This window comes from Lepus europaeus, chromosome 18, assembly GCF_033115175.1.
Source record: "Lepus europaeus isolate LE1 chromosome 18, mLepTim1.pri, whole genome shotgun sequence".
Taxonomy (NCBI): Eukaryota; Metazoa; Chordata; class Mammalia; order Lagomorpha; family Leporidae; genus Lepus; species Lepus europaeus.
The window spans coordinates 2862288-2888791 of NC_084844.1; the positions used below are offsets into that span (position 1 = coordinate 2862288).

The 26504-nt window shown below is 60.0% G+C and overlaps 2 protein-coding genes across 4 annotated transcripts in view; both read left to right on the top strand.

Moving 5' to 3' along the window:
- TIMP2 (TIMP metallopeptidase inhibitor 2) overlaps nucleotides 1-3084 on the top strand; it is a 44058-nt gene extending 40974 nt beyond the window's left edge. Inside the window, exon 5 of the mRNA XM_062215553.1 lies at nucleotides 413-3084. Coding sequence (XP_062071537.1) covers nucleotides 413-610 — 198 coding nt within the window. The 3' untranslated portion in view covers nucleotides 611-3084. The remainder of the gene's footprint in view (nucleotides 1-412) is intronic.
- An 8310-nt stretch (nucleotides 3085-11394) lies between these two features.
- Nucleotides 11395-26504, top strand: part of USP36 (ubiquitin specific peptidase 36) — a 38304-nt gene continuing 23194 nt past the window's right edge. Inside the window, exons 1-5 of one of the 3 annotated variants that reach the window (XM_062175353.1) lie at nucleotides 11395-11454; nucleotides 16959-17220; nucleotides 17524-17745; nucleotides 23861-23971; nucleotides 24294-24396. In XM_062175353.1, the coding sequence (XP_062031337.1) occupies nucleotides 16968-17220; nucleotides 17524-17745; nucleotides 23861-23971; nucleotides 24294-24396 (689 nt within the window). In that variant the 5' untranslated portion in view covers nucleotides 11395-11454; nucleotides 16959-16967. Of the gene's footprint in view, nucleotides 11455-16958; nucleotides 17221-17523; nucleotides 17746-18713; nucleotides 19058-23860; nucleotides 23972-24293; nucleotides 24397-26504 lie in introns of those variants that run through there. The other 2 variants (XM_062175352.1, XM_062175354.1) reach the window with 2 other exon arrangements.

The window sequence follows — 26504 nt, forward strand, 5'->3', positions numbered from 1 at the left end:
TCTGGGGAGTGACCCAGTGGGTGGGAGATTCTCTCTCTCTCTCTCTCTCTCTCATCTACCTACCTACCTATCATCTATCATTCTGCCTTTCAAATAACTACATTATCTGAAAAAAAGAATTCTTAAAAAATCTGTCTCCGGTGGGCTCCAGACCCCCTGTTGTTGTGGCTCCCGAGAGGGTGGGGCTGGGTTGAAGCCGTCTTGTGCTCAGAGCAGAGGTTGCACCTGCATCAGCGGGAGGTGCACGGGGTCCGTGGGCAGGCGGGTGGGTGCACAGGCTCCCCCCAGACCTCCACTGGCTGTGGTTTGGAGCAGGTGGCCCCGGGCGCCTCTGGGGGGCAGCTCGCCAGGTTCTGGGGATGCCCCCAGAGCGGCCTGGGCCCCGGCCTGAAGCTGCCTGGTGTGCCCCCAGATCACGCGCTGCCCTATGATCCCGTGCTACATCTCCTCCCCGGACGAGTGCCTCTGGATGGACTGGGTCACGGAGAAGAACATCAACGGGCACCAGGCCAAGTTCTTCGCCTGCATCAAGAGGAGCGACGGCTCCTGCGCGTGGTACCGCGGCGCGGCGCCCCCCAAGCAGGAGTTTCTCGACATCGAGGACCCGTAAGCCGCCGCCGGCAGCCCTGTGGCCGAAGGAGAAGCCTGCGAGGGTGTAGACTGGTCCGGCTCTGGTATCCCTTCCTGGAAACAGCATGAATAAAACTGTCATCCAAGTGGGTTCAAATCCGTGTGCTTCTGCCCCCACTCCCTGTCCCTCTCCAGCGTGGCTGTGGGTCTGGGGGCAGAGGCGGGCTCCCTCTGCCAGCCCAGGTTGCGGGCGGGCGCGGGACACACGGACTTCCCGCCCAGGCCCCGCCTGGCACCATCACCAACGCCAAGCAGGCGGCGCTGAGGGGGTCTCCCTGGCCTGGCGTGGGCAGAGCCTGGGAACACGCATGTTGTGGCAACTTCTGAGGGTCGTTGCGAGACTGGTAGCAGGCCTACCGGGTCCCTCTCGTCTCAGGAGGGGCGTGTCCCTCGTCTCCTGCAGCGACCACCTCTCTGACCAGGGTGGCACTCCCCGCCCCCAGCACGCCCCCCACCCTGCCCCTGGTAGCCCCAGTGTCTGCCTCGGACCCCCCGCGCCTGTGACCCCCGCTCGTCGAGGGGCGGCCCTGGAGCTCCAGTTGGGCCTATGAATTTGCAGAGGTCCTGGGAGCCTCCCTCTGGGGCTGTGTACAGATGTGGGAGCAGAAGCCCTCTCTGAGCCAGCTTCCAGCTTCAGCCAATTATTGGGCCCCTCCCCTCCCCCACCCCGCCTGCACTCCCCAGCCCCTGTGCCAGGGACGGCCATCTGGGGACAGGTGTCCTGGGTGCTCGTCCTGAGCTTCCTGAGTCGCTGTCGCCCCTTCCCATTCCAGTGAGGCGGCCTGGTTGAGCCACAGGGCTTTGCTTGCCCTGGGGTTGCGTGTGGCTGGCACCAGCGACCGACTCTGCTCCCGGTTTGCCGGCCCCCAGGACGTAAGAAGCTGGTTTTGCTGGGTGCCGCAGGGTGTGTAAAACAGGTGTCTGCAGGTGGACGAGGACTCGCCTGGGGAGGGAAGCCCTGGGGACGCAGGTGGCCTCGGCGACACCCTGCCCCTTCCTTCCACGCCTCCAGGACGCCGTGGCCTGAGTAGAAGACATCTTATTTTTGTAAAGACGAATTTTCAGATCATGCGTGAACCCCTTACAAGAGTGCCACCATGCTTCTGTTTCTTGTAGCACAAAGATGGCCCAGTTTCAGAACATCACGGGGAGCTTACTTGTTCCCTAAAAACTGGTCTTCCGGTACCCAGGATGGGGGTGAAGGCAGGCAGAGTTGCTCTCTTCCTGCCCTCCCACCTGTGTGGTAAAGAGAAACCGTCCCAAGGACACACATGCACATAGAGCAGCCACGCACATGTGTACACGCACACCGTGAGCCCGGAGCCGGGCAGCCCACGCGTGCGCCTCCCGCACAGCGGCTCCCAGGGCGTCATCTCCCAAGCCTGTTCTGTTCTGCAGTGACCCCAGAGCCACGGTGTGAGACTCCTGACCCCCGAGGGGCACGCCCACCCGGGACCTGGTCAGCACAGACCGTGAGACCAGCCAGGCACCAGCTCCCCACCCCCAGAGGCGTGTTCATGCTGTACAGTTCTGTAAAGCCGGTGAGATGTCCCGAGGACCAGCCCCTGCGATTCCCACGTAGGCACCACCGCCGGGCCCCTCCCGTCAGTATCACCCCGCCCTGTTTGCTTCCTGTACGGTGATACCACATGTAACATTGGCTCCTGCTTCTGCCCAGTTCTGCCGTGTTCTGGTTTGTCCCTGACATCGCTGTAACCCCTCCGTGCTGTGTTTCGTTGCCCTTGGTAGGTGTGAGACTTGCACTTTGAAAAGAGGTTTTTGTCTGGAGGAAGCACTTGACCCGGAGTGGAGGGCGTGGCGTGGAGCCGGCCTGCGGCTGCGGGTCCTTCCTGCCTTGGCTTTGTTCTGTGAGCACCCCTGCCTTCTCCGTCCCCCCCCCCCCCCCGTACTATCCCTCGGGTTCCATTATTTCAAAGTAAAGGCTCTTTGGGTAAGTTGGCTTTCAAAGATGGCCTGCTATCTTGTATCCACGCTGAGCAGACAAAAAACAAAAGGCGACGTGCCCGTGGCAGCCCCGAGGTCGCTCGGATCCGGTCGCGGTGGATGGTTGCCCTGTCATGTATCTTCATTTGGCATTGTTTAATTTATGTTATAGTAAGCACTACTCTGTCCTCCCTCTGTTCTTTTCATCATGCGAACAACTCGAAAATATTTAAAACGAAGTTTACATTGTAGTTACGTTCGGATCTTTGCTTAATAAGTATTAAGAGCTATGGGACTTGCTGCCGTAATTTAAAGCTTTGTTGATTTTGTTTGTGTTGGGGTTTTCTTTGTCGGGGAGCAATGTGTTGATGCTGGAACACGAAGTCTGTGCCGGGAACACGTGTGAGAGTCGTTGAGGGTCCACAAGCAACTGCGCATGTCTCTGACGCTTTGTATCATTCTTGAGTGATCGCTCGGTCAATGGACAATAAACAGTGTTATCAACGAGAACGCCTGCTCTCCTGTGTGGCTGTGTCCGGGCTCCACTGCCGCTTTGCAGCCTCAGACTGGGGGCGGAGCACCAGCAAAGCTCCCGCCCCAGCCGGGAAAAAACAGATCTTGCTTTGTCCCCGAGACAGACAGGAGTCTGGGTGCTCTCTGGGGGGTGGGGGGCCGTGGGGTGCAGCAGGGACAGGGCTGACAGTGTGATTTCAAAGATTTATTTATTTGAAAGGCAGAGTTACAGAGAGGCAGAGGCAGATAGAAAGAGAGAGAGGGGTCTTCCATCCACTGGTTCACTCCCCAAACAGCTGCAACAGTTGGAGCTGGGCTGATCCAAAGCCAGGAGCCAGGAACTTCTCCCAGGTCTCCCATGTGGGTGCAGGGGCCCAGGGACTTGGGCCATCGTCTACTGCCTTCCCAGGCCATAGCAGGGAGCTGGATCGGAAGTGGGGCAGCCGGGACTCGAACCAGCGCCCATGTGGGAAGCCGGCACTGCAGGCTAGGGCTTCAACGCATGGTACCACAGCGCCGGCCTCAAGAATGGAGCTGTTTCTGAGGACATCAGAGTCACTCCATTCGTGCCATCAACTACGGTGTCATGGGCACCATCGAGTCATACACGGTTTTTAATGGTTTGGTGGTTTGACTCAGGATCCGAGTGAACGCCATGCATGGCAGTTGGTTGACACAGGCTGAGCGTCCCCAGTCCAAAAGTTCAGAACTTGGGGCAGGTGCTGTGGCCCAGCAAGGGAAGCCAAAGCTTGGGATGCCCACTTCCTGTGCCAAGGCAGGACACCAGCTGGAGTCCGGGCTGCTCTGCTGGGTCCAGCTTCCAGCAAATGCACCCTGCAGGGCAGCAGAGGCGGCCCAGGTGCTTGGGTCCCCACCACCTGTGGGAGACCTGGGTGGAGCTCCTGGCTCCTGGCTTCAGCCTGGTCCAGACCTGGCTCCTGCAGGCATTTGTGGAGTGAACCAGCAGGTGGGAGATCTGTCTGTCTCGCTCTCCCTTTCCATAGGTGAAAATAAACATTTAAAGAACGGGAAAGTTTTTGAGCACCAACATGACATCCTAAGTTTAAAATGTCACACTAGACCTTGAGTGTGAAACTCTGTTCCATATTTAAAATTACTAGAAACACACTATAACGTTACCTTCGAGCTGTGTGAAGAAGGTGCAGTAAATACGACGTAAGTGGATCTCGTGTTTAGACTTGGGTCCCGCCCCCAAGGTGTCTCCTCACCTATGTGCTGCTATGGCAACATCTGAAGTGCGCCCGAGGCATTTCACGGGAGGGAGACGCGCGCTGTCTCCCACATCTCTTATTCTATAGGCGTCTCCTTCCCCGCACTCCGTCTCGTGCTGGGAAGGATGGTCCTACCGCGGTCCAAACTGTAATCAGACGTCCAGCTCAAGCCCCAAGACAGGTCTGCTCCGAGGCACCTGCCCGCTGGCCCTTGTGCGGGGCTTGTGCCAGGCACAGTAGGAAGTCTCATTTTGCTGAGCGACTGCCTGAACAGCAAGAGCAGACCCGCCAGTGCCTCTCGAAGCAGCAGCGTTAGCAGAGTGCGTTACCCTCACCCACGGCAGGAACCGTGGATGGTTTGTTCCCGGTGGGAACATGGCCTGGCAGTACGCCGCGGCGCTGCCGACCATCTGGCTGCGTCAGCCCGGCCTCTGAACAGGCCAGGGTCGTGCTCCCAGCAAACATCACACCCGATGTTGGCTTCCCATTTATTTATGGCTTTGGATCAAACGTGACTTAAAAAAAAAAACAAAACCCGTTCTGCTGTGGAAATTTTTATGCACACACAAAGTGCTGAGCGTGCTGCAACAGGCGCACATGTCCACGAGCCAGTGCAGCATCCGCGATCCCACTCGCGCTCCCTGCAAACAATCGGACGTGTGTTTGTAGACCCACATATGGGGCGCCAGACTGTGAGAGACGCCACCAGGCCACATCACCCTCAGACTTGCTCATTCTGAGACAGAAAAGCAAATGAGGACAACAGTGGACAGCCTGGCTTGCCGGCCCACACAGCCAGACACATGGGCCGTGCGTGGAAACACACAGACGCCGCGCTGCCCCACCTGAGGCCCGGGGGCCGGGCTGCGTAGGCCCCTCGAGCTGCGGGCAGAACTGGATCTCACACAGAGTAGTGGGGCTGCCCTCTCTCTAGAAGGTTCTTTTATATCCTTGAAAGGCAGAGAAAGAGGGAGGGAGAGACAGAGACAGAGCTGTCCCACACGCTGTTTCACGCCCCAGATGGCCTCAGTGGTGGGAGCCGGGCCAGGCTGAAGCCAGAAGTCGGAACTCTGTTCAGGTCTCCCACGCCGGTGCAGGGGCCCAAGCACTTGGGTCAACCGCTGCCTTCCCAGGTGCGTTAGCAGGGAGCTGGATCGGACGTGGAGCAGCCAGGACTTCATGGGCACTCAGAGGTGGGCGCCGGTGTTGCAAGCAGTGGCTTAGCCCACTGCGCCACCAGGCCGGCCCCTCCTGATTGCTGATGGCTGTTTTCGCCTGTGCGAACGTAAAAAATCAAACGCAAGCAGTGAGGTTCCAGCTGTCACTGGCGCCACCTTTATTACGGGCAATTTGCCTGAGTAGTTCATTTACTGGGATAGAATTCCTGTTCCCCTAGATCTCCTGCTTTAACCCTTTTACACCGCACAGCTCGGTACTGGCTAGGACAGCCGTGAGCTCACACATCCCTCACCTCCGTCTACCCCAGGACGTCCTGGGTGGGTGAGCTGGGGCGAGGGGGCCCAGGAGGACACGGGGCTCTGCAGGGAACTCTGCACCAGTGTCACCAGCACCGGTGCCCGGGATGTTCTCGTGGGGAGCCCGGGGAAGCAGAGTCTCTCAGGGAAAGCCGGACGTCCGTGCAGGGCACGCACCGCCCGCCCCACGTGCTCAGTGCTGGGATGACAAGACTCCACAGCTGCTGCCCAGCCGGCAAGAGGGCGGGGGCCGGGGCTGCCTGCTCCCCGGGGGACCTGTCGGGAGCCCAGAAGACCCCTGCGTGGGCTCAGAGGCTGAGGGACCCCTGCTGTGCCGGGTGCACCAGGGCTGGGACCCGGCTCTCCTGGGCACCCAGCGCCGCTGGTCAGCCGTCGGGAGTTCCTCTAACGGCGAAGTCTGTGCGAGAGATGCCACAGCCAGAGCCCCCCATCCTGAGTGTGGGCCTCGGCCCAGATCACCTGGGAAACCGTGGGGCGCCAGCATCCCCACCCCACCCTGGTGCCCTGCTCAGAGCCTGACCTTACCTGGTCTCAGGGGAACACGCTGGGGGAAGTCCCGCCCCGGGATCGGAGGCAGGGCCCGGGAGTAGCCGGTGCAGGATCTCACGCTTGGGTGCAGGGCTGCCAAGTTTCAAGGGGGCAGTGCCATGTGTCCGAGTAAAGCTGGGGAAACAATACTAAAACCGAGTATCTTTTAAAAAGCCATGGCAACAAGTACGGCTCCATCGATGTGAAATGTCCCAAATAAGCAAATCCACGGACAGAAAGCAGGTTGGGGGCGGGGCTGTCTGGTGGGCTTCCTTCGGGGCCTCCTGGGTGTCATCGGTCTGGGTACAAGGTCAGGTCCAAGCCTGGGTCTGAAAGGTTCACACCCCTGCGTTCTAGTCCCAGAGGCCACAGACACAGGCAGTGCTCTGGAAAGAACAAGGGGAGGGGAGCAAAGCAGCACTGGATTACGAAGCGCCCCAGGGACCGAAAAGAAAACAAAGCCAGCTGCTTCGGCAGCATCCCCAGGAAGGAGGCCAGGGCAGCCGGGCTGGGTGGAGAGAGCGGCAGGTGCATGGGGAGGAGGGGCAGGAGCGGCTCGGGTACAGATCCAGGCAGAATTCCAGCTGCAAGGCCAAGAGCCGATCCGGTGCCGCAGGGAGGCACACAGCTGTCATGGATGGCGGGTGAGGGTTTTGAGAGACTGTTCTCCCGGGGCCAGCACACCGGTTCAAAGCTTGCTGGCTACGTATGCGTCAACCCACTAAACACATCCGGGGAGAAAGGGCCCGGAGCGGAGAGGGTACGAGAGGCCCCACCACACGGCACCTCCTCCGTGGGCTCAACCAGACCAGGGTTTGGTCTTAATTTGGCTAAGAAACTGGAAATTGCCGGGGTGTAGGCCAAGCAAGAGCAGCTCCTGGAACCAAAATCCACCTTGACCGACGCTGATGTCCCAAAGGAGTGATTCACTTAGAATTAAAAACGCGACGAAGGTCTGGTTCAGAAATTGGCACGAATCTTCGGCCTCTCCCAGATGGGTGTGGAACTGGAGGGAGGGGCCCAGCCCGTTCTGCCTTGTCCTCCAGTGCAGGAGCCAAGAGGCGACGTCTGGGGGACACCAGCGCCTGATGCTCCTCGAGGTCAGTTAGAATTTGACTCATCTTGGTCATTGCCTTTTTTCTAACGTTTATTTGTATTTATTTGAAAGGTAAAGTGACAGACAGTGAGAAAGACACAGAGAAGAGACCATCTTCCACCCGCCGGTCCACTCCCTAAATGCCCACAACAGTCAGGGCTGGGCCAGGCCAGAGCCAGGAGCTCCGTCCGGGTCTCCCACGTGGGTGCAGGGGCCTGAGCACTGGGGCCACCACTGCTGCTTTCCCAGGTGCTTTAGCAGGGAGCTGGATCGGACGTGCAGCACCGGGACTCGAACTGGCACCCGTATGGGATGCCGGCGCCACTTACGCACTCTGCCATAGTGTGGGTTTTTTAATGAATATTTTTACTTTTTAATGAGTATTTCATTCTTCCATCTCATCTTCATGTTTCTGTAACTGTCTCTCCTCGCGCATCTCCCTCTCCATGGTTCTCCTCCATGAACACGTACCCCTGGTGTGCCTGCAATGTGCCAGACCCAGGGACACAGGTGACAGGCTCTGGCTCTAGAGTCCCGAGGGGAAGGGAGGGGGCGTCCACAGCACACTGCCACCTAATGGCAGGACTGGAGGGAATCCAGGAAGACTTCCTGGAGGTCGAGGTGCCTGAGCTGAGCTGCAGGGTGACTGGGGAAGGGGATTCCCCTGAGGCAGAGGTGGCCTGAGTGGGGGGCCCTTGGAGGTGGCTGTGCTGTGGGACCCAGGACTGGGAGGGGCAGAGGCCAGGCCCAGGGACCGTTAGAGGCTGCGGCAGCCGGGGAGGTGAGCCAGGTACTGAGCGCTTTGGGAATGTTACTGTGCCGGGCTCACCCATTCCACCAACGCCGACAGGCACCGTGAGAGGCCTTCCCTGGGCCACTGGATGGAAGAAGGGGACAGTCTGAAAGCATCTGATTGGTAAAACTAGTGAACTCTGTAGGCTGATGGCACTGCTGTAACAGAGGAGGGCCCAGGATGGTGCCAGCCAGGTGGGTACTGGAGTCACAGTCGGCCTGGGTCCAGGACACTAAAACCAGTGCGGGGGGCGGGGGGGTATCACTGTGGCACAGCAGGGTGAGCCGACCCCGGGGACTCTGGCATCCCATGATGCTCTACTTCCGATCCAGCTCCCTGCTAACAATCCTGGGAAAGCAGCCGCAGAGGGTCCGAGTGCTTGGGGTCCTGCCTCTCATGCCGGAGACCCAGGTGGAGTTCTAAGCTTCTGGTTTCGGCCTGGCGCAGCCCTGGCTGCTGCAGCCATTTGGGGAGTGAACCAGAGGGAAGATCTCTGTCTCTCTTGCTCTCTGTAACTCTTTTTTTTTTTTTTTTAAGATTTATTTTATTTAGTTGAGAGACAGTTACAGAGAGAGAGAGAGAGAGAGAGAGAGAGAGAGAGATCGTCTTCCATCTGTTGGTTCACTCCCCAGATGACTGCAATGGCCGGAGCTGCACCAATACGAAGCCAGGAGCTTCTTCCAGGTCTCCCACGCGGGTGCAGGGCCCAAGGACTTGGGCCATCCTCCACTGCCTTCCCGGGCCACAGCAGAGAGCTGGATCGGAAGTGGGGCAGCCAGGACTAGAACCGGTGCCCATATGGGATGCCGGCGCTTCAGGCCAGGGCATTAACCTGCTGCGCCACAGCGCCAGCCCCTCGTAACTCTTTCAATAAATAAACATTTAAAAAAAAAAAAACAGAACAGCGGGGATCAGTGCAGGCACCGATCACCTGAGGTTATCTCCTGACTCCCTGAGATGCGGGAGTGGAAGTGGGCGACCCAGAGGCCACGGCGGCAGGAAGCTGCTGCCGACTCTCAAGTGGACGCAGCTGGGAAGCCGAGGGGGGCGGGAGAGGATCTACCCTTCCCTACACCCCTCAGCACCTCCGGTGCCCCCAGCGCCACAGCAGCTGGAGCCGCTTGGAAACCAGTTCATAAGGAACCTGGAAACGCTGCCAGCGTGCGTCAGGCCTGCCGTGACCCGATTTGTCCCAGTGCCGAGCGCCAGCACTTTAGGCCAAGTGGGCACCAGGGCGGGCGGGGGAGGCCGCCCTGGGGAGGGGGGGGGCCGCCCTGGGGAGAGGGAGGCCGCCCTGGGGAGGGGGGCGCCTTGGGGAGGGGGGTGCGTCCCTTCCTGGACACGGTGCGCTTGTGGTGCGCTCGGGACATTCGCAGGCGCTGTCCAGCACCCTGCTTCCAAGGCTGGGCGCTGGGGGAGGAAGGGTTCACACGCCCAGAACTGGAAGTTCCAACAGTGGTTATGGCCATGGGCCCGCTCACGGGGAGCTGCTTGTTTTACTTAAAACCTCCAAATTATCTTCCAAAACAGTTGCATCATTTATACTCTCCCGGAGGCTGGGCCTCTCTCTCCAACACTGAGCCCTGACTTTTATTCTGGTGTGAACTGTGCCTTCCCCTGGGTCTCTGCGGAGCCCTGAGCACCTGGGGGGTGGGGGGACTTCCGGCCCTGGTCTGCCTTGTGGTCTCGGGTTACACCGAGGGCCCTGAGCCGGGTCCCAGGTTGCACTTTTTGGCGATCGCTGCCTTGGGGTGAACTCTGAGGACGGGCACCCGGGGTTCAAGCCTCCGTCCCAGCGGGGCTGAGCTCTCACCCTGGGTTTCCCCATCTGCAGCACGAGGACGATGACATGTCCACGGCCTGAGACTGCCGCAGTGACCATCTGGGTCCCGGGCACTCGGCAGAGTGGCAACTACAGGAATGACAGGGGTGCCCCCCAGATGAGGGAGGCCTGGGTAAGGGTCCTAAGCACCCCAATCTTTAGGGCAGAATTGGGCGGAACCCAGCTGCGCCCACCATCCACACACAACCCCCCCGCGAGTCCAGCAGGCCCGGTCTGAGTGGAGTGGAGCCGGGAGCCGCGCGTGGACGGGGTACAGGCTTCACCTCGCACGGCTTGTTTGCTTTAGCGTTTAAAAAAAATTTGAGGCCGGCGCCGCGGCTCATTAGACTAATCCTCCGCCTTGCGGTGCCGGCACCCCGGGTTCGAGTCCCGGTCGGGGCGCTGGATTCTGTCCCGGTTGCCCCTCTTCCAGGCCAGCTCTCTGCTGTGGCCCGGGAGGGCAGTGGAGGATGGCCCAAGTGCTTGGGCCCTGCACCCGCATGGGAGACCAGGGGGAGGCACCTGGCTCCTGATCAGTGGGGTGCGCCGCCGGAGCGGCCATTGGGGGGTGAACCAACGGCAAAGGAAGACCTTTCTCCCTGTCTCTCTCTCTCTCACTGTCCACTCTGCCTGTCAACAAAAAAATTTATTTGAAAAGAAGAGTGAGAGAGAGGGGAGGGAGATCTTGAATCCGCTGGTTCACTCCCCAAATGGCCAACGGCCAGGACTGCGCCAGGCCACAGCCGCGTGGGTGCAGGGGCCCAGGGACCTGGCCGTCAGCAGGGTGCTGGACCGCAGGTGGGGCAGCCGGGACTCGAACCGGCGCCCACGGAGGATGCCGGCGTGGCGGCGGCCGGCCCCGGGTGCCCTGGGGGCCTCAGCCTCGCCGCCCCTGCCCACGCCGCGCCTGCGCGGTCCGAGGCCGAGACGTGCCCAGAAGCCCCGCGGGGCCGCCCCACCTCCCCTTCCGGGGCGGGGCTCGCTCCTCTGCGCACCCGTGCGCGCGCAGCCAGCCCGGCGCCCCGCCCGCCCGCCGGCCGACCCGGAAGCGCGGCGCCCGCAGGAGCTCGCGCGACTCGGCCTGGGGGCGGGGCGGCTTCGGCTCTGCGCGCTTGCGTCACGGCGTAGGCGGGCGGGGACGCGGCGTGAGGAGATGACGTAGGCGGTGCGTAGGGCTGCAGTGGGCGGGCCCGGGGCGGAGGGGCCGGGCTAGGTCCGCCTCCTAAAGGCGCCCGGGCCTTTCGGCGGGAGCACCGCGTGGCGGCTGCGCGCGGCGCCTTTAAGCGCGGCGGTGACACGTGTGTGCGGCGCCGGAGGCCCGGATGGTGCTGTGAGGCGCCGCGAGCCTGTGGAGAGGCCGGCGCCGCGCGGGCCTGAGGCGGCCCGGCCGAGACCCCTGGGTAGGTGCGGGGGGCGCGGGGGCGCGCCCGGGACGGCGGGGGCGCGCAGCGCGGAGGGCACCGGGCCCCTGGCGGCGCTGCCCGGGCGTCTCCGGAGGGCTCCGAGGAGGGTCCCAGGGCCGGGCCGGCGGGGGACGGACAGGCCGAGCGGGCCCGCGCCGGACGGGGGCGGGGAGCGCGCCTGGGGGCGCGGGGCCGGGCGGGGGGCGCCCGCGGCGGGGAGCGGACCCCGGCCCGGGCTCTGCCCGCAGCTCGCGGCCGAGCCCCGAGAGCAGGCGACCCTGGGACTGCGACGCGGAGGGCGGAGGCGGGGGCTCCCGGGCCTCGGCCGGGTCATTTTAAGGTGACTGCGCGGGGCGAGGCTGACGTCACGGCTCGGAAAGTTGTGTGTGACCGCCTTAGCCAGCCCCTGCGCCCCGCGGTCGGCCCGGGAGGCTTTGGCGCCTCGGGGTCGGGGGAGAAGCTGCTGTGCAGGACCCCGGGACGGGGGGGCCCAGACTGGCCGGAGGGGCCCCGAACCCGCCCTGGTGCCCGCCGGGACGGGAGGGCCCAGACTGGCCGGAGGGGCCCCGAACCCGCCCTGGTGCCCGCCGCCCCCCCCCCGTGCATGGTTTATTTATCCGAGAGGCGGAATGACGGATGCGGGGGGTGCTGTGCCCTGGGTCACTCCCGCGGGGCTGCCCGGGGACTCCACGCGGCCGGGCCGGCTGCTGCTCCCCCAGGCGCCTCAGCAGGAGCGGAGTCCGCGCCGATTCACCTGCTGCCCTGTGACGTCAGCCCCAAAGGACTTCCGGTTTGGGCGGTCACCGCGATGGTTTTAACTGGAGTTAAGGAGCAGACCCACGCAGCGAACGCTTGGCGCCCGTCCTCTCTGGCTCATGAGCTCGGAGACGCCGGCGTGAATGCCCGGGAAACGAGTGAGGCTGGAGGGGACATCGCTGGGCGGGGGTTCGGCCCTGAGTTTCTCGGTTGGCAGGGCGAGGACACGGAGCAGCTGGCCGTGTTCGCGCCGTGTGCAGTGCAGCCTCGGCCGGTTAGCGTGTGTGCGGGGGCAGTGCCCCGTAACCGGTGACTTCTTCCTGGTCGTGCTCGCAGCCTGGGCTCCGCGCCTGTCGCCCTGTGTGACGGTCTCGCTGGGCTCCGCACAGGCGCCGACACCTGTGCTGATGGAGCAGCTCCGAGTCCAGGAGTGGCTGATTCTGGGGGCTCAGGACAGCACCTGGCCGGTCAGACCTGCTCCATGGTGCAGGCCGACGCTGCAGGTCCGTGTGTAGACTCCCAGGTGAGCCGGCACGGTTCCGGCCTGGTTACAGTCCACCCCGTTACCTCTGAGACCGGCCAGTGCGCAGACACCCAGGTGAGCCGGCACGGTTCCGCCCTGGTTACAGTCCACCCCGTTACCCCCGAGACCGGCCAGTGCGCAGACACCCAGGTGAGCCGGCACGGTTCCGGTCTGGTTACAGTCCACCGTGTTCCCCTGGGACCCGGCCAGTGCGCAGACACCCAGGTGAGCCGGCACAGTTCCGCCCTGGTTGCAGTCCATGCTGTTACCCCCGAGACCCGGCCAGTGCACAGACACCCAGGTGAGCCGGCACGGTTCCGGCCTGGTTACAGTCCACCCCGTTCCCCCGGGACCCGGCCAGTGCACAGACACCCAGGTGAGCCGGCACGGTTCCGGCCTGGTTACAGTCCACTCCGTTACCCCCGAGACCCGGCCAGTGCACAGACACCCAGGTGAGCCGGCACGGTTCCGCCCTGGTTGCAGTCCATGCTGTTACCCCTGAGACCCGGCCAGTGCACAGACACCCAGGTGAGCCGGCACGGTTCCGCCCTGGTTACAGTCCACCCCGTTACCCCTGAGACCGGCCAGTGCGCAGACACCCAGGTAGCCGGCACGGTTCCGGCCTGGTTACAGTCCATGCTGTTACCCCTGAGACCCGGCCAGTGCGCAGACACCCAGGTGAGCCGGCACGGTTCCGGCCTGGTTACAGTCCACCCCGTTACCCCTGAGACCCGGCCAGTGCGCAGACACCCAGGTAGCCGGCACGGTTCCGGCCTGGTTACAGTCCATGCTGTTACCCCTGAGACCCGGCCAGTGCGCAGACACCCAGGTGAGCCGGCACGGTTCCGCCCTGGTTACAGTCCACCCCGTTACCCCCGAGACCCGGCCAGTGCGCAGACACCCAGGTAGCCGGCACGGTTCCGGCCTGGTTACAGTCCATGCTGTTACCCCCGAGACCCGGCCAGTGCGCAGACACCCAGGTGAGCCGGCACGGTTCCGGCCTGGTTACAGTCCATGCTGTTACCCCCGAGACCGGCCAGTGCGCAGACACCCAGGTAGCCGGCACGGTTCCGGCCTGGTTACAGTCCATGCTGTTACCCCCGAGACCCGGCCAGTGCGCAGACACCCAGGTGAGCCGGCACGGTTCCGGCCTGGTTACAGTCCATGCTGTTACCCCCGAGACCGGCCAGTGCGCAGACACCCAGGTAGCCGGCACGGTTCCGGCCTGGTTACAGTCCACCCCGTTACCCCCGAGACCGGCCAGTGCGCAGACACCCAGGTGAGCCGGCACGGTTCCGGCCTGGTTACAGTCCATGCTGTTACCCCCGAGACCCGGCCAGTGCGCAGACACCCAGGTAGCCGGCACGGTTCCGGCCTGGTTACAGTCCACCCCGTTCCCCCGAGACCCGGCAGGGACCCTTCGGTTGGCGAGCAGCCTCAGGTCGTTTCCCTTCGGAAAGGCTTTCACGCTTGTTTCCTGCGAGTGAGTTTTGGAGCAGGTGTTTAGGCTGGAGGTCGAGGTGCCCGTGCCCTGCACAATACCTCGGTTTGAATTCCAGCTCTGGCTCCTGACGCCAGCTTCCTGCCAGCAGTGCAGACCTGTGGAGGAAGCAGTGGTGGCCCGAGTGACTGGGCTGTCCCACAGCGCTGGGCGGCCTGGGTCGAGTCCTGTCTCCTGACGCCCACCCTAGCCCAGCCTGGTCTCTTGCTGGCTGTCTCTTGCTCTCGTTTTTTCTTTTCAAGATTTATTTATTTATTAGAAAGGCAGAGTTACAGAGGGAGGGAGAAAGAGATCTTCCATTCTCCTGGTTCACTCCAAAAATGGCTGCAAGGGTCAGGGCTGGGCCAGGAGCCTGGAGCTATGTGGGTGCCCCGAGTGGGCCATCTCCCACTGCCTTCCCAGCACATTAGCAGGAAGCGAAATTGGAAGCCGAGCAGCCAGGGTTGCCAGCGCAGCTTCATCCCCAGTGCTGGAAGGCTGGCCCGGGACATGCTTTTCTGAGTGTGGCTCAACTATTCGAAGCTTGGGCTCTGAGCTCCCAGCTGAGGGTGGTGGATCAGCGAGGCCAGGGTGGCGATGGGGGGCGGGAACGGGGGTCTTCCTGCAACAGTCTCTGTATCTGCTCCTAGGAGCCTCTCCCCAGGGTCCTGTGTGCCCTAGGAGCCTCTCCCCAGGGTCCTGTGTGCTCCTAGGAGCCTCTCCCCAGGGTCCTGTGTGCCCTAGGAGCCTCTTCCCAGGGTCCTGTGTGCCCTAGGAGCCTCTCCCCAGGGTCCTGTGTGCTCCTAGGAGCCTCTCCCCAGGGTCCTGTGTGCTCCTAGGAGCCTCTCCCCAGGGTCCTGTGTGCTCCTAGGAGCCTCTCCCCAGGGTCCTGTGTGCACCTAGGAGCCTCTCCCCAGGGTCCTGTGTGCCCTAGGAGCCTCTCCCCAGGGTCCTGTGTGCCCTAGGAGCCTCTTCCCAGGGTCCTGTGTGCTCCTAGGAGCCTCTCCCCAGGGTCCTGTGTGCCCTAGGAGCCTCTTCCCAGGGTCCTGTGTGCACCTAGGAGCCTCTCCCCAGGGTCCTGTGTGCACTAGGAGCCTCTCCCCAGGGTCTGTGTCTGATCCCCTTTGAACCATGTTGGGGACTGTTTTGCAAGTAAAGAATTGGAGGCTTGGAGAGGTGAAGGCATTGTCCTTGGATTTCATAGCTGAGGACGATGGGGCAGTCCTGGCCCCTGTGAGCTGGCCGCCGGCACACGTGGTGAGCGCCCGTGAAGCCCCCGGCTCCTCTCCACCGCCGCACTCTCCCTCGCCTGTCACCTTGCCTCGTGCTCCCTCCCCCTTATGTTGAGATGGAATTTGTCCTGCACCATCAAATAGAAATTCGCTGCAAGCCACAGACACGATTAAGTGGCCACCGGCCGCACTGAAGGAAAGCAGGGGAAGTTGCCGCCATTTCCTTTATTTAACCCTTGTGTATAAAATCCCACCTCAAGACACTGCCGGCCTGCAACTTAGAGCCACTTTACATTCTTTTCTTGATTTCGATATCTGGAGTATGCCTTAAAAAAAAAAAAAAAAAGATTTCTTTATTTGAAAGCTCGAATTACAGAAAGGCAGAGAGAGAAAGGTCTTCCATCCGCTGGTTCACTCCCCAAATGGCCGCAATGGCCAGAATGCGCTGATCCGAAGCTAGGAGCCAGAAACTTCCTCTGGTCTCCCACTTGGGTGCAGGGGCCCAAGGACTGAGCCATTCTTCTACTGCTTTCCCAGGCCATAGCAGAGAGCTGGATTGGAAGTGGAGCAGCTGGGACTCGAAGTGGCACCCATGTGGGATGCCGGTGCTACAGACCGGGCTTTAACCTGCTATGGCACAGCACCGTCCCCCTGGAGTATGCTTTTTTTTTTTTTTTTTTTTTTAAGATTTATTTTATTGGGAAGGCAGAGTTAGGGGCAGAGAGAGGGAGAGAGATCTTCCATCCACTGATTTACTCCCCAAATGACCACAGTGGCGGGGACTGGGCCAGGCTGAAGCCAGGAGCCTTTAACTCCATTTGGGTCTCCCATGTGGTGCAGGGGCCCAAACACTTGGGCCATCTTGCACTGCTCTCCCAGGTGCATTGGCAGGGAGCTAGATCAGAAATGGAGCAGCTGGGACTTGAACCGGTGCCCACATGGGATGCTGTGTTACAGGCGATGACTTAACCCCTGAGCCCCAGTGCCGGCCCCGGTGTGTGCTTCAGCAGTTGCGGCGCGTCTCTGAACGGGCCCTGTTTCACGTGCTCAGTGGCCACATGTGGCCTGTGGCCTTCCTAGTGAGCAGCCCAAGCCCGTGCGGCGTGCGTGCGTGCGTGTCCAGCGTGCAGGCTTATTCCCTTGCTGCGTGGATTTGTGTGCCCGCGTCGCTGGTGGGTACGCGGATCAGTGCTTCCCTCGTTTTGGTAAGTGCTTAGGACCACTCGATGGCCTTTTGAAGGAAGTAGCACCAAGTGCAGCGGCCAGAGCCCTCGATGAGTGTCTGGAGGGGCACGCATGGCCGGGACGGTCCCGGCGCCCCAGTGCCGTCCCCGTCCTCGGTGGGGGCTTTGGCTCCGAGAGAGGGAGCTTCCTGTTCCCGCTGCCCTAAGGCCCTAAGGCCTGGCAGTGGACCGAGGGACGCGCTTCTGGGCTGGCGTCCTGATCACCAGAGCGCGGCCGTTGCCGGGACTGCGCTGCTGACTGGGCGGTGACTGTCTTGTCCCCGCAGTGCTGCGCCATGCCGATCGTGGAGAAGCTGAAGGAAGCCCTGAAGCCCGGGCGCAGGGACGCGGCCGACGATGGGGACCTGGGGAAGCTCCTGGCGTCCTCCGCCAAGAGGGTCCTCTTGCAGAGGATCGAGTTCGAGCCCGCCCGCAGGAGCCTCTCCTTCCAGCTGGACGCCCTGAAGAGCAAATATGTGCTGCTGAACCCCAGGACAGAGGGGGCCGGCCGCCCCCGCAGTGCCGAGGCGCCCCCGGCCAGGAGACCGGGTACGGGTGTGGAGGCGGTGGCAGGACGGCTGGGGGGAAGGCACCCTGGCACTCCACACCCCTGCCCTGGGATTAATGGGACAGAGGCGGGACTTGGGAGGAGGAAGGGGACACGGGTGGGCTGCAGGGGGGTGAGCGTGTCTGGGCCTGGTTCCTTGAGCTGCTCCTCCCAGCCAGGTCCTGTCATCCACAGGGCGTCTGGAGCGGGGGAGCGCACCCTGCGGGGCTATGTCCAGTGTGTGTCAGAGAGTGCTCTCCACCTGAGCTGAGCTAACGGTGTTCCTCTCCCTCGCCCTTTCTCAGGCAGCGAGAATGCACTGGAGGGGGCCAGTGACGGGGTCCCAGCCCCCCAGAAAGTGCTCTTCCCCACGGAGCGGTTGTCCCTGAGCTGGGAGCGCGTCTTCCGCGTGGGTGCAGGGCTGCACAACCTGGGCAACACCTGCTTCCTGAACTCCACCGTGCAGTGCTTGACCTACACGCCACCGCTGGCCAACTACCTGCTCTCCCAGGAGCACGCACGCAACTGTGAGTGAGCCTCGCGCCCTCGCGCTGCCACGCCCACCTGGCTCGCGCACGGGGTTGCGGAACTGATAAGACCTGGCTTTGAGCGGTGCCTGCTGCAGGATGGGCCACAAAAGCCAGTCACTCAGGTGGGGTCGTGTTCTCCAAACTCTGCTGCCAATACGTAGCCAGACAGAGCCAGGATTTTCAAAGATGCTGCTTCTGAAATCCGTGTTTCCAGTTCCTTTATCTCTGGTGCACCAGTGTTTACCGTGTGTTGTAAAACAGTCCCCAGAGTAGAAGTCAGGAAAGAGTAGCACAAGGGCAGATAAAGACGCACGGGACGTGAGGAACGCACACAGCCCGCAGAGGCTTTCACAGCCTGAGGAGCCGCCGCAGCGGTTAGAGTCTTCCCTCGGAGAGACGCCAGGCCGGGGCAGTTTCCGGAGCACAGCCGGGAAACCACTCCAGGGAGCGGAAGTCCCAGCTCACCTCAGGGGATTCTCCCACGCTCGGACGACAGAAGTGAAGGAGGACAATGAGAAAGAAATGCAGGGACGTAGTCATACAAATTCTAGACAACACCAGCAGAGCGGACGCTTCAACACCGAGCAGCTCACATGCTCACGTAACCGCGATCGCGGAGTCCGCACAGCGAGCGATCCCAGCGTGAGGCTGGGTCCGGCCTGCCGGCTCTGCACCTGCTTCTGCCGCGGAGTCGCTGTCCTTGAGACCGCTCCGTGACCTTGCTACGCCTTCTGTTCCTGTTTTGTTGAGTGATAGCGCTGTCTTCCTCACAGAGTTGTGTGAGGTGCAGACGAGCTCTGTCCAGTGCTTGGAGCCCCACTTGGCACATGGGAAGCGGGACGGAAGTCCCTGTCAGCTCTGCTACTTCAGTTAACTAATTCTTGTCTCTGCATTAACAAACTAAGAGGACAGTCACCTGGAAGCAGATGCCTCCGCCTTCCCAAGTTCATGATTGAACGGTACTGACAGGGGGCAGGAGCAGCCCCAGAGCCCAGGAAAGGCGCCGGCCTCCGAGGAGGTGCCGGGAGCCTCTCGTCAAAGCCAGGACTGCGGCCAGGAGGGCCTGCCCCTGCCTGTGCTGAATGTGCTGTGCTCCCGTGGAGCAGCCACGCAGGGAGTGAGGAGGAAGCAGGGAGGGCTCACCCCTGTCAGGTGCACGCGGTGTGTTTCTGCGTAGCAAACACGGGAGTGCGAAGCCGAGTCAGACGCTGGCAAAGGCAGTGTGGCAGTGTGGCTACATAGATACCAACATACCCAGAGATACCAGTATACACCAGTTTACCAGTTCACCTACACCACACAACAGTTGGTGAGAAATTGGCTATTTAAAAAAGATTTATAATGACACAAAATGAAAGTACCCAGCCCCACATCTAGCAAGATATGTGTAGAAAAGCTTCCCTGAAGGGTAATGAGCTGTAGCTGCCTCCCCAGGGGAGAGGAATACTGTGGACATGTTGTTCTCCACATATGCGTGTGCAGGTCCCTAACTCCAGTTGATTCTAAAACGGAAGTGGGGGGCACTGAGGAGGGCTAGACTTCTGCTTGGGGCCCCCATGTCCCATGGTGGTGCCTGGGAGGAAGTCCTGGCTCCACTCTGACCCAGCTTCCTATGATGTGCATCCTGGGAAGGCAGCTGCTCGAGCCTCTGCCGCCCACGTGGGAGATCCAGGTGGAGCTCCTGCCTCCTGGCTTCCGCCCGGCCCAGCCCCAGCTGCTGTGGACATCTGGGAAACGAGCCAGCGATGGAATCTCTCTAAAGACATAAAGGAACCTTTTTTTAAAAAAAAATTTATTTTTAAAGATTTACTTATTTATTTAAAAGAGTTATACAGAGAGAAGAGGAGAGAGAGAGAGTTCTATCCGTTTCACTCCAGTTGGCTGCCATGGCCAGAGCTGAGCCAATCCAAAGCCAGGAGCTTCTTCTGGGTCTCCTATGCAGGTGCAGGTGCAGGAGCCCAAGGACTTGGGCCATCTTCTGCTTTCCCAGGCCATAGCAGAGAGCTGGATCAGAAGAGGAGCAGCCGGGACTCTAACAGGCGCTCATGGGATGCTGGCACTGCAGGCGGCAGCTTTGCCTGCTACACCACAGCACCGGCCCCTAAGGATTTCATTTTTATTTATTTGAGAGGTGGGGTTAGAGACAGAGAGAAAGGTCTTCCATTCACTGGTTCACTCCCCAAATGGCTGCAACAGCCAGAGATAAGCTGGGCTGACCCATAGCCAGGAGCCAGGACCCAGGAACTTCTTCCGGGTCTCCCATGCGGGTGCAGGGGCCCAAAGACTGTGCCACCTCCCACTGCTTTCCCAGGCCACAGCAGAGAGCTGGATCGGAAGTGGAGCAGCTGGGACAAGAGCAGGTGCTTCTATGGGGTGTTGGTGCCTCGGGCAGAGGCTGAGTCCACTGTGCCGCAGTGCCGGCCCCGATAATAAATGTATTTAAGAAGAACATGAGAGAGGGTGTGCGCAGTCATCCGTGAAGTGACTGAGGCTGAGGTGTCATGTGTTAGCCCAGGGCCGGCACGCTGACCAGGGCACAGGGTGGGAGCCCAGGGCCGGCACGCTGACCAGGGCACAGGGTGGGAGCCCAGGGGCAGAGATGTGGCTGCATTCTGAATCTCCGTATGGCTGCACTATTTATTTATGTATTTAAAGGATTTCTGGAACTCTATATGAGCATCTCATGCGTGCATCTTTCATTCTCAATTGTGGTTTATTGATTTATTTATCTGAAAGAGCAGCAGAGAGAAACGGAAAGCAGATCTTCCGTCTCTGATTCACTCCCCGGACGGCTGCGACAGACAAGTCTGGGTCAGGAGTCCATCCTAGTCTCCCACGGGGCTGCAGAGGCCCAGGCCATTGTGTCAACTTCCGGTGCCCTCACAGGTGCATTGATGGGAAGCTAGGTTGGAAGCAGAGCAGCCAGGACGTGAACTGATGACTTAACTTGCTGTACCACAATGCCAGCCCTAGGGATCTACCATTTGATATAAATGGAACTTAAAAAAAAAACAAAACAAAACTTGGTTTTACATGTGGGAAGCAACAGAGTTCTCATGTCACATCGTTTGCATAAAAATGGATTAAGGGGCTGACGCCTTGGCTCACTTGGCTAATCCTCTGCCTGCGGCGCCAGCACCCCAGGTTCTAGTCCCGGTTGGGGCACCGGTTCTGTCCCGGTTGCCCCTCTTCCAGTCCAGCTCTCTGCTGTGGCGCCAGGAGGGCAGTGGAGAATGGCCCAAGTGCTTGGGCCCTGCACCCCATGGGAGACCAGGAGAAGCACCTGGCTCCTGGCTTCAGATTGGCGCAGCGCCAGCCGTAGTGGCCATTGGGGGGTGAACAACGGAAAAGGAAGACCTTTCTCTCCCTCTCTCTCTCTCTCACTGTCTAACTCTGCCTGTCCAAAAAAAAAAAAAAAAAGGATTAAGAACTTAACTGTCAAAAGCAAAACTTACAAATATATCTTTCTGACCTTGGGCCGGGGGATTTCTTAAGCAAGACGCAAAGTGCTAGCTGTAAAAGGAAAACAAATTCAACAGCATTAAATTGAGTTTTATTCATTGGAAAAAAAACATTTAAAGGGACCAGCCCCACCCTGGAAGACGGACGCTGCAACAGTCAGGATCGGCATGGGGAATACAGACAGAGCAGAGCCACCAGGCAGTGAGGAAAGACCTGTTTAAAGACAGGTGAAGTGATGAGGGGCCGTTGGCGTGGAGTGCTGGGAGCAGGGCTCAGGCCGGCGGTGATCTGGCGGTCGGGGAGGGCGTGGCAGCCACAGGTGCTGTTGCTCACAGCCTGGTGTAGAAGCTCCAAAGTCCCTCGGCGCCCAGAGGACGAAGTTCCCTGAGACTTTACGTTCCCTGCCTGAGCGGGCGTAGTTACTTCAGAACGTAGCCTGCTGTCACCTTTCAGAAAAGGTTACCCAGCACATTCGACTGGAGCTTTTGTGTGGCGGGGGCGGGGCCCCGTGGGCCGAGGAGGGGTTCAGCTCCTGGGTGCCCCTCCCGGCCATGGCGGCCACTGGAGACCCGCCTCCCCAAGGACTACAGAGTGTAGACGCCTGTTTGTGGGTTGGAAAGCAGGACAGGTTAGTACTTAGCTACATGTACTTGTGCTAAAACTGCAGAAAATGGCTTTTAGAAATCAGGCAGAGGTGCCGGTTGCAGTGAGTAGTTTGAGACCCTGGTCGCCTTTCAGACGGCGCTGAGCCTCAGCTGCTCTGCTGACCCGGCATGCTGCTGTGCCTGGGAAGGCAGAGGTGGCCAAAGTGCGTAATCCCCTGCCACACGGCGGGACCGGACGGAGCTCCAGCTCCTGGCTTTGGCCTGGCCCAGCCCCGGCTGCTGTGGCCGTTTGGGGAGTGCAGGTAATGGAAGGTCTCTCTGTCTCTGGCTTTGGAATAAATAAATAAATCTTTAAATAAGAAACAAAAAATGTGACCTTTGAACTCGTGTCACACATTTTATTTCTATGTATGTTACAAATGGCTTTTACTTTGTTACCACTTAGCAGTCTATTTGGAGTATATAAAAATTGGGGTGGGGGGTGGGGGGTGGTGTTGGCCACTGCCTCATTTGTCAACATCCCATATGAGCGCCAGTTCCAGTCGCAGCTGCCCCGCTCCTGATCCAGCTCCCTGCTAATGCACCTGGGAAGGCAGCAGAGGACGGCCCATTCTCCCTTTTCTTTTTAAAGATAGAATGCCTGCACATCTTCTGTAGTAAATATCTACCTAGAGTTGGGTTTGGAAAAAGAAGCTGTATTTAGCATTTGTTAGTTTGTTTTCTTTCTGGTAACTGTATTAGTTCATGGCTGATTTTTGACTGCCCCAGCCTTTATTGTCTTTGGAACAAAGGCCTAGCTGTGGAGCTGCCTGTGTCGCGCGGTGGAGCGCCTGGGACTGATCCCTGACCCCAGCTTTCTGTCAGCGCAGAATTCCTTCACCCGTGTGGGGAGCTCGGCCAGCTTCAGCCCTGGCCACTGTGGCGTTTGGGGAATGAATTAGTAGATGGAAGTTATCTCTCTCTGCCTCTAACTTAAATGTTTTAAAAATAATAGAAATTTAGATATGATTAGAAAAGGCAAATGAGGGGCTGGTGCGGTGGGGTCAGCCACCATCTGCAGTGCCAGCGTCTTGGCTGCTCCGCTTCGATTCCGTCCCCTGCTAACGGCCTAGGCAAAGGGCAGAGGCCAGCCCGAGTGCTTGGGTTTCTGCTCCCACGTGGGAGACCCAGATGAAGTTCCCGGCTGCAACCTGGCCATCTGAGGAGCCATCTGAACTGGCAGGTGGAAGATCTCCGTCTCTCCCCCCCAACTCCGTAGCTCTTTCAAATAAATAAGTAAATGTTTTTAAACAAAGAAAAAGGCAAATAACAGGCCAAAATGAAAAATGAAAGGCTGCCTGTTATGTAATGGCCATTGTTTCACAGCCATTTTTTATGAAAAGGCATGTGTGTGCGTGTGTGGTGTTGTGTAAATTCTAGCATTTTTACGTGGATATGATAGTCAGCAGGCTGTGTGTCATTCTGTGGTTGACCGGTCTAAATTCTGACGAGTGGGAGCTCCTCGGCGTAGCTGCTGGGGTGTGCCGAGGCAGACTGGTAGCCCGCGCGCCGAGCGACCGCGCCCAGCACGTGAGAGATGTGCCTGTGCTTTACCTGGAAGCTGACAGGTGTGTCGTTCCGACACGGGACCTGCTGTGCTAAGCAGGAGCCAGGGAGCAGGGTTTGCACGTTTGAGGAGCGGGCAGGGCCGTCAGGAGGCCTGCTGACCGCACGCTGTCACTCAGAAGTCAGCATAGACGTGCTCCTCAGATTCCCTTGGAAAGCAGACCTGCTCTCTCCCGGGTAAATAAAACTTGTGACGTGTGGGAAGGGGCTGGGGCCAGGCAGCACTGAGCCCGGGAGAGGGTGGGATTGCCGCGCTCCAGCTTCGCGGGGGTCCTGGTGCCGGTGCGGTCCAGCATGGGAGACGCTTCCTGGGTGGTCCCCACGTTGCCCTTGGGGCTCTGGGGTCTCCCGCTCAGCCCTTGTCACAGACGCCATGCCCTTCTGTTTCATGATTGTGTCAGGGTGAGGCTGTCGTCATGGGCTCTTCCTCTGTGTTGCAGGCCACCAGGGGGGCTTCTGTATGCTGTGCGTCATGCAGAACCACATCGTCCAGGCCTTCGCCAACAGCGGCAACGCCATCAAGCCCGTCTCCTTCATCCGAGATCTGAAAAGTAAGGACGCACCTGCTCAGCACCCACTGGGGTGCCGGGGGATGGCTGGGAGGGGAAAAGGCCCCCCCGCATGAGGTGCTAGCACCCTGTGTGCAGGTGTCCCGTCTGGTGTAGAGACAAGGAATGATCGTTGAGGCACGCACGGGCTGGGGCAGGTGCGCATCAGTGCCGTCACCGCGGCTGCACTGCCCCCTGGCAGAAAGGCTGGGTCTGTTGTTGGCGTCTGAGCCCTGTGTAGATGCTAGCACCGTGACCGAGTGTAACCCGTGCTGCGCTGGCCAAAGGAAGGCCTGAGCACCTCTGCCCGCTCTCCCTCCCCTAGAGATTGCTCGGCACTTCCGCTTTGGGAACCAAGAGGACGCGCACGAGTTTCTCCGGTACACCATCGACGCCATGCAGAAGGCCTGCTTGAACGGCTGCGCCAAGTACGTGCTCGCCGCCCCAGCCCCCCAGGGGTTTCCCACGCCGCCTCTCTACCCAGGCTCTCCTGGTAGATGGGGCACAGCTTGCATCGCAGTGCCTGGCCTGGAGCCCACAGGGAGGACTGCCCCCCAGAGAGCACAGCTGAGGGACCGCGGCCGGATCGGGCTGGGCAGGCAGTGAGTAGCTCTGTCCCAGCAGAAGGAGTTGAGTAAATCCTTCTCAGGATGTTTAGCTGCTGCCACGGAGTTCCCCGTCTTTTCAAAATCACTTGGGAGCTGGGAGTGGTGTTGTGGCATGGCCAGTTAAGCCACCACCTGTGAGGTCAGCATCCCATATCAGAGCGCTGGTTCAAGTCCTGTCTGCTGTGCTTCCAATCCAGCTCCGTGTTAACGCGCCTGAGAAGGCAGTGGAGGATGGCCCATGTACTGGGACCCCTGCCACCCACGTGGGAAACCCAGCTGGGGTTCCTGGGTCTTAGCTTCAGCCTGCCCAGCCCCAACCATCGGAGCCATCTGGGGAGTGAATCAGTGGATGGAAGACCGACCCCTGTCTGTCTCTCTGTGGCTCTGCCTTTCATATAAATCATTTATAAAAATCATTTGGTGTAGCAGTTAACACACGGCTTGGGATACCTGCAGCCCTTACCTGACTCTGGGTTCGTGTCCCAGCTCTGGTTCCAGTCTGGGCTTCCTGCTAGCGCCCATCAGGGGGGCAGCAGGTCGTGGCTCCAGGACAAGTGGCTGGGCAGAGTGAAAGTTTGGGCGGTGCAAACTTCCTGGCTGCTTTTAAGTTCTTATAGGGACATCATTCCTACCATGTTCATCTACTGGGTCAAAATGATAGTGATTTTTAAAATTTCTTTGTTTTTTAAAATATTTATGGGGCCAGCGCTGCAGTGTAGCAGGTGAGGCTGCCACCTGCAGTGCCGCATCCCCTATGGGCGCTGGTTCAAGTCCCAGCTACTCCACTTCTGATCCAGCTCTCTACTATGGCCTGGGAGAGCAGTAGAAGGTGGCCCAACTCCCTGGGCCCCTGTACACACGTGGGAGACCTGGAAGAAGCTCCTGGCTCCTGGCTTCAGATTGGCGTAGCTGCAGCTGTTGTGGCCAATTGGGGAGTGAACCAGCGGATGGAGGACCTCTCTCTTTCTTTCTCTCTTTCTCCTCTCTCTGTGTAACTCTTTCAAATAAATAAATAAATATTTTTTTAGAAAATATTTATTTGAAAGGTGGAGATACAGGGTGAGGAGGGGGTATCTTCCATCCCCTGGTTCACTCCCCACATGGCCACAACAGCCAGGGCTGGGTCAGGCTGGAGCCAGGAGCCAGGGGCTTCTGCGTCTCCCACAAGTGGGCAGGAGGGCCGTAAGTCCTTAGCCCATCACCTGATGCCTTCCCAGGTTGTACATTAGCAGGAAGTAGAAGAGCTGGGCCCCTAGCAGAGGCTCGGGTTTGGGCTGCGGGGGTCCCAAGCAGCCTGCCTGTCCCATGGTGCCACAGCCACGCACACGTGTGTGTGTGTGTGTGTGTCCCGTTCCCCCAGCCCCCCCCCCCCCCCCGGGCTCTGTCCTCGGGGATTTGGTCTCTCTTTAGCAGTGAATACAGTCTTCATTTCTGAAGCGATTTTGTTTCTTCTATGTCTGCTGAGTTCAGTCTTACCTGGAAGCGGTCAGTTCGGCCTGGAGTGTTGTGTGCTGGTTCTGGTGTTAGCGTTGCTTGGAGCCTCCATTGTGGGGCTACACATTTCTCCTGGGACCCTGGTGACCTTCCAGAGTCTTAACCCCAGGGCGCCACCTCTGGCAGCACAGGGAAGTGCACGCTCCTCAGCAGACCGCAGCTCCTTCATAGTGCGGGGTGTCTTTCCCGACCCTGATTCTTCCCCCTTTCCCATCTGATCTCGGCAGCCTGCCTTCTGCCTTTTCCCACTAGGACCCATGCCATGCCTTTGGGGACTGTGCCTCCTTAACCCGGCGTGGTTAGTGTGTGACGCCAGGGCTCCCTCTCTGTGAGGCCTGGCACCCCCGGCTCAGGAGAGGAGAGGCAGGTTGCTGGGATGCGTCCTGATTGGTGGTCGAGGTTGTCCCACCTCTGGTTGTACTGGGAGTGGGTGC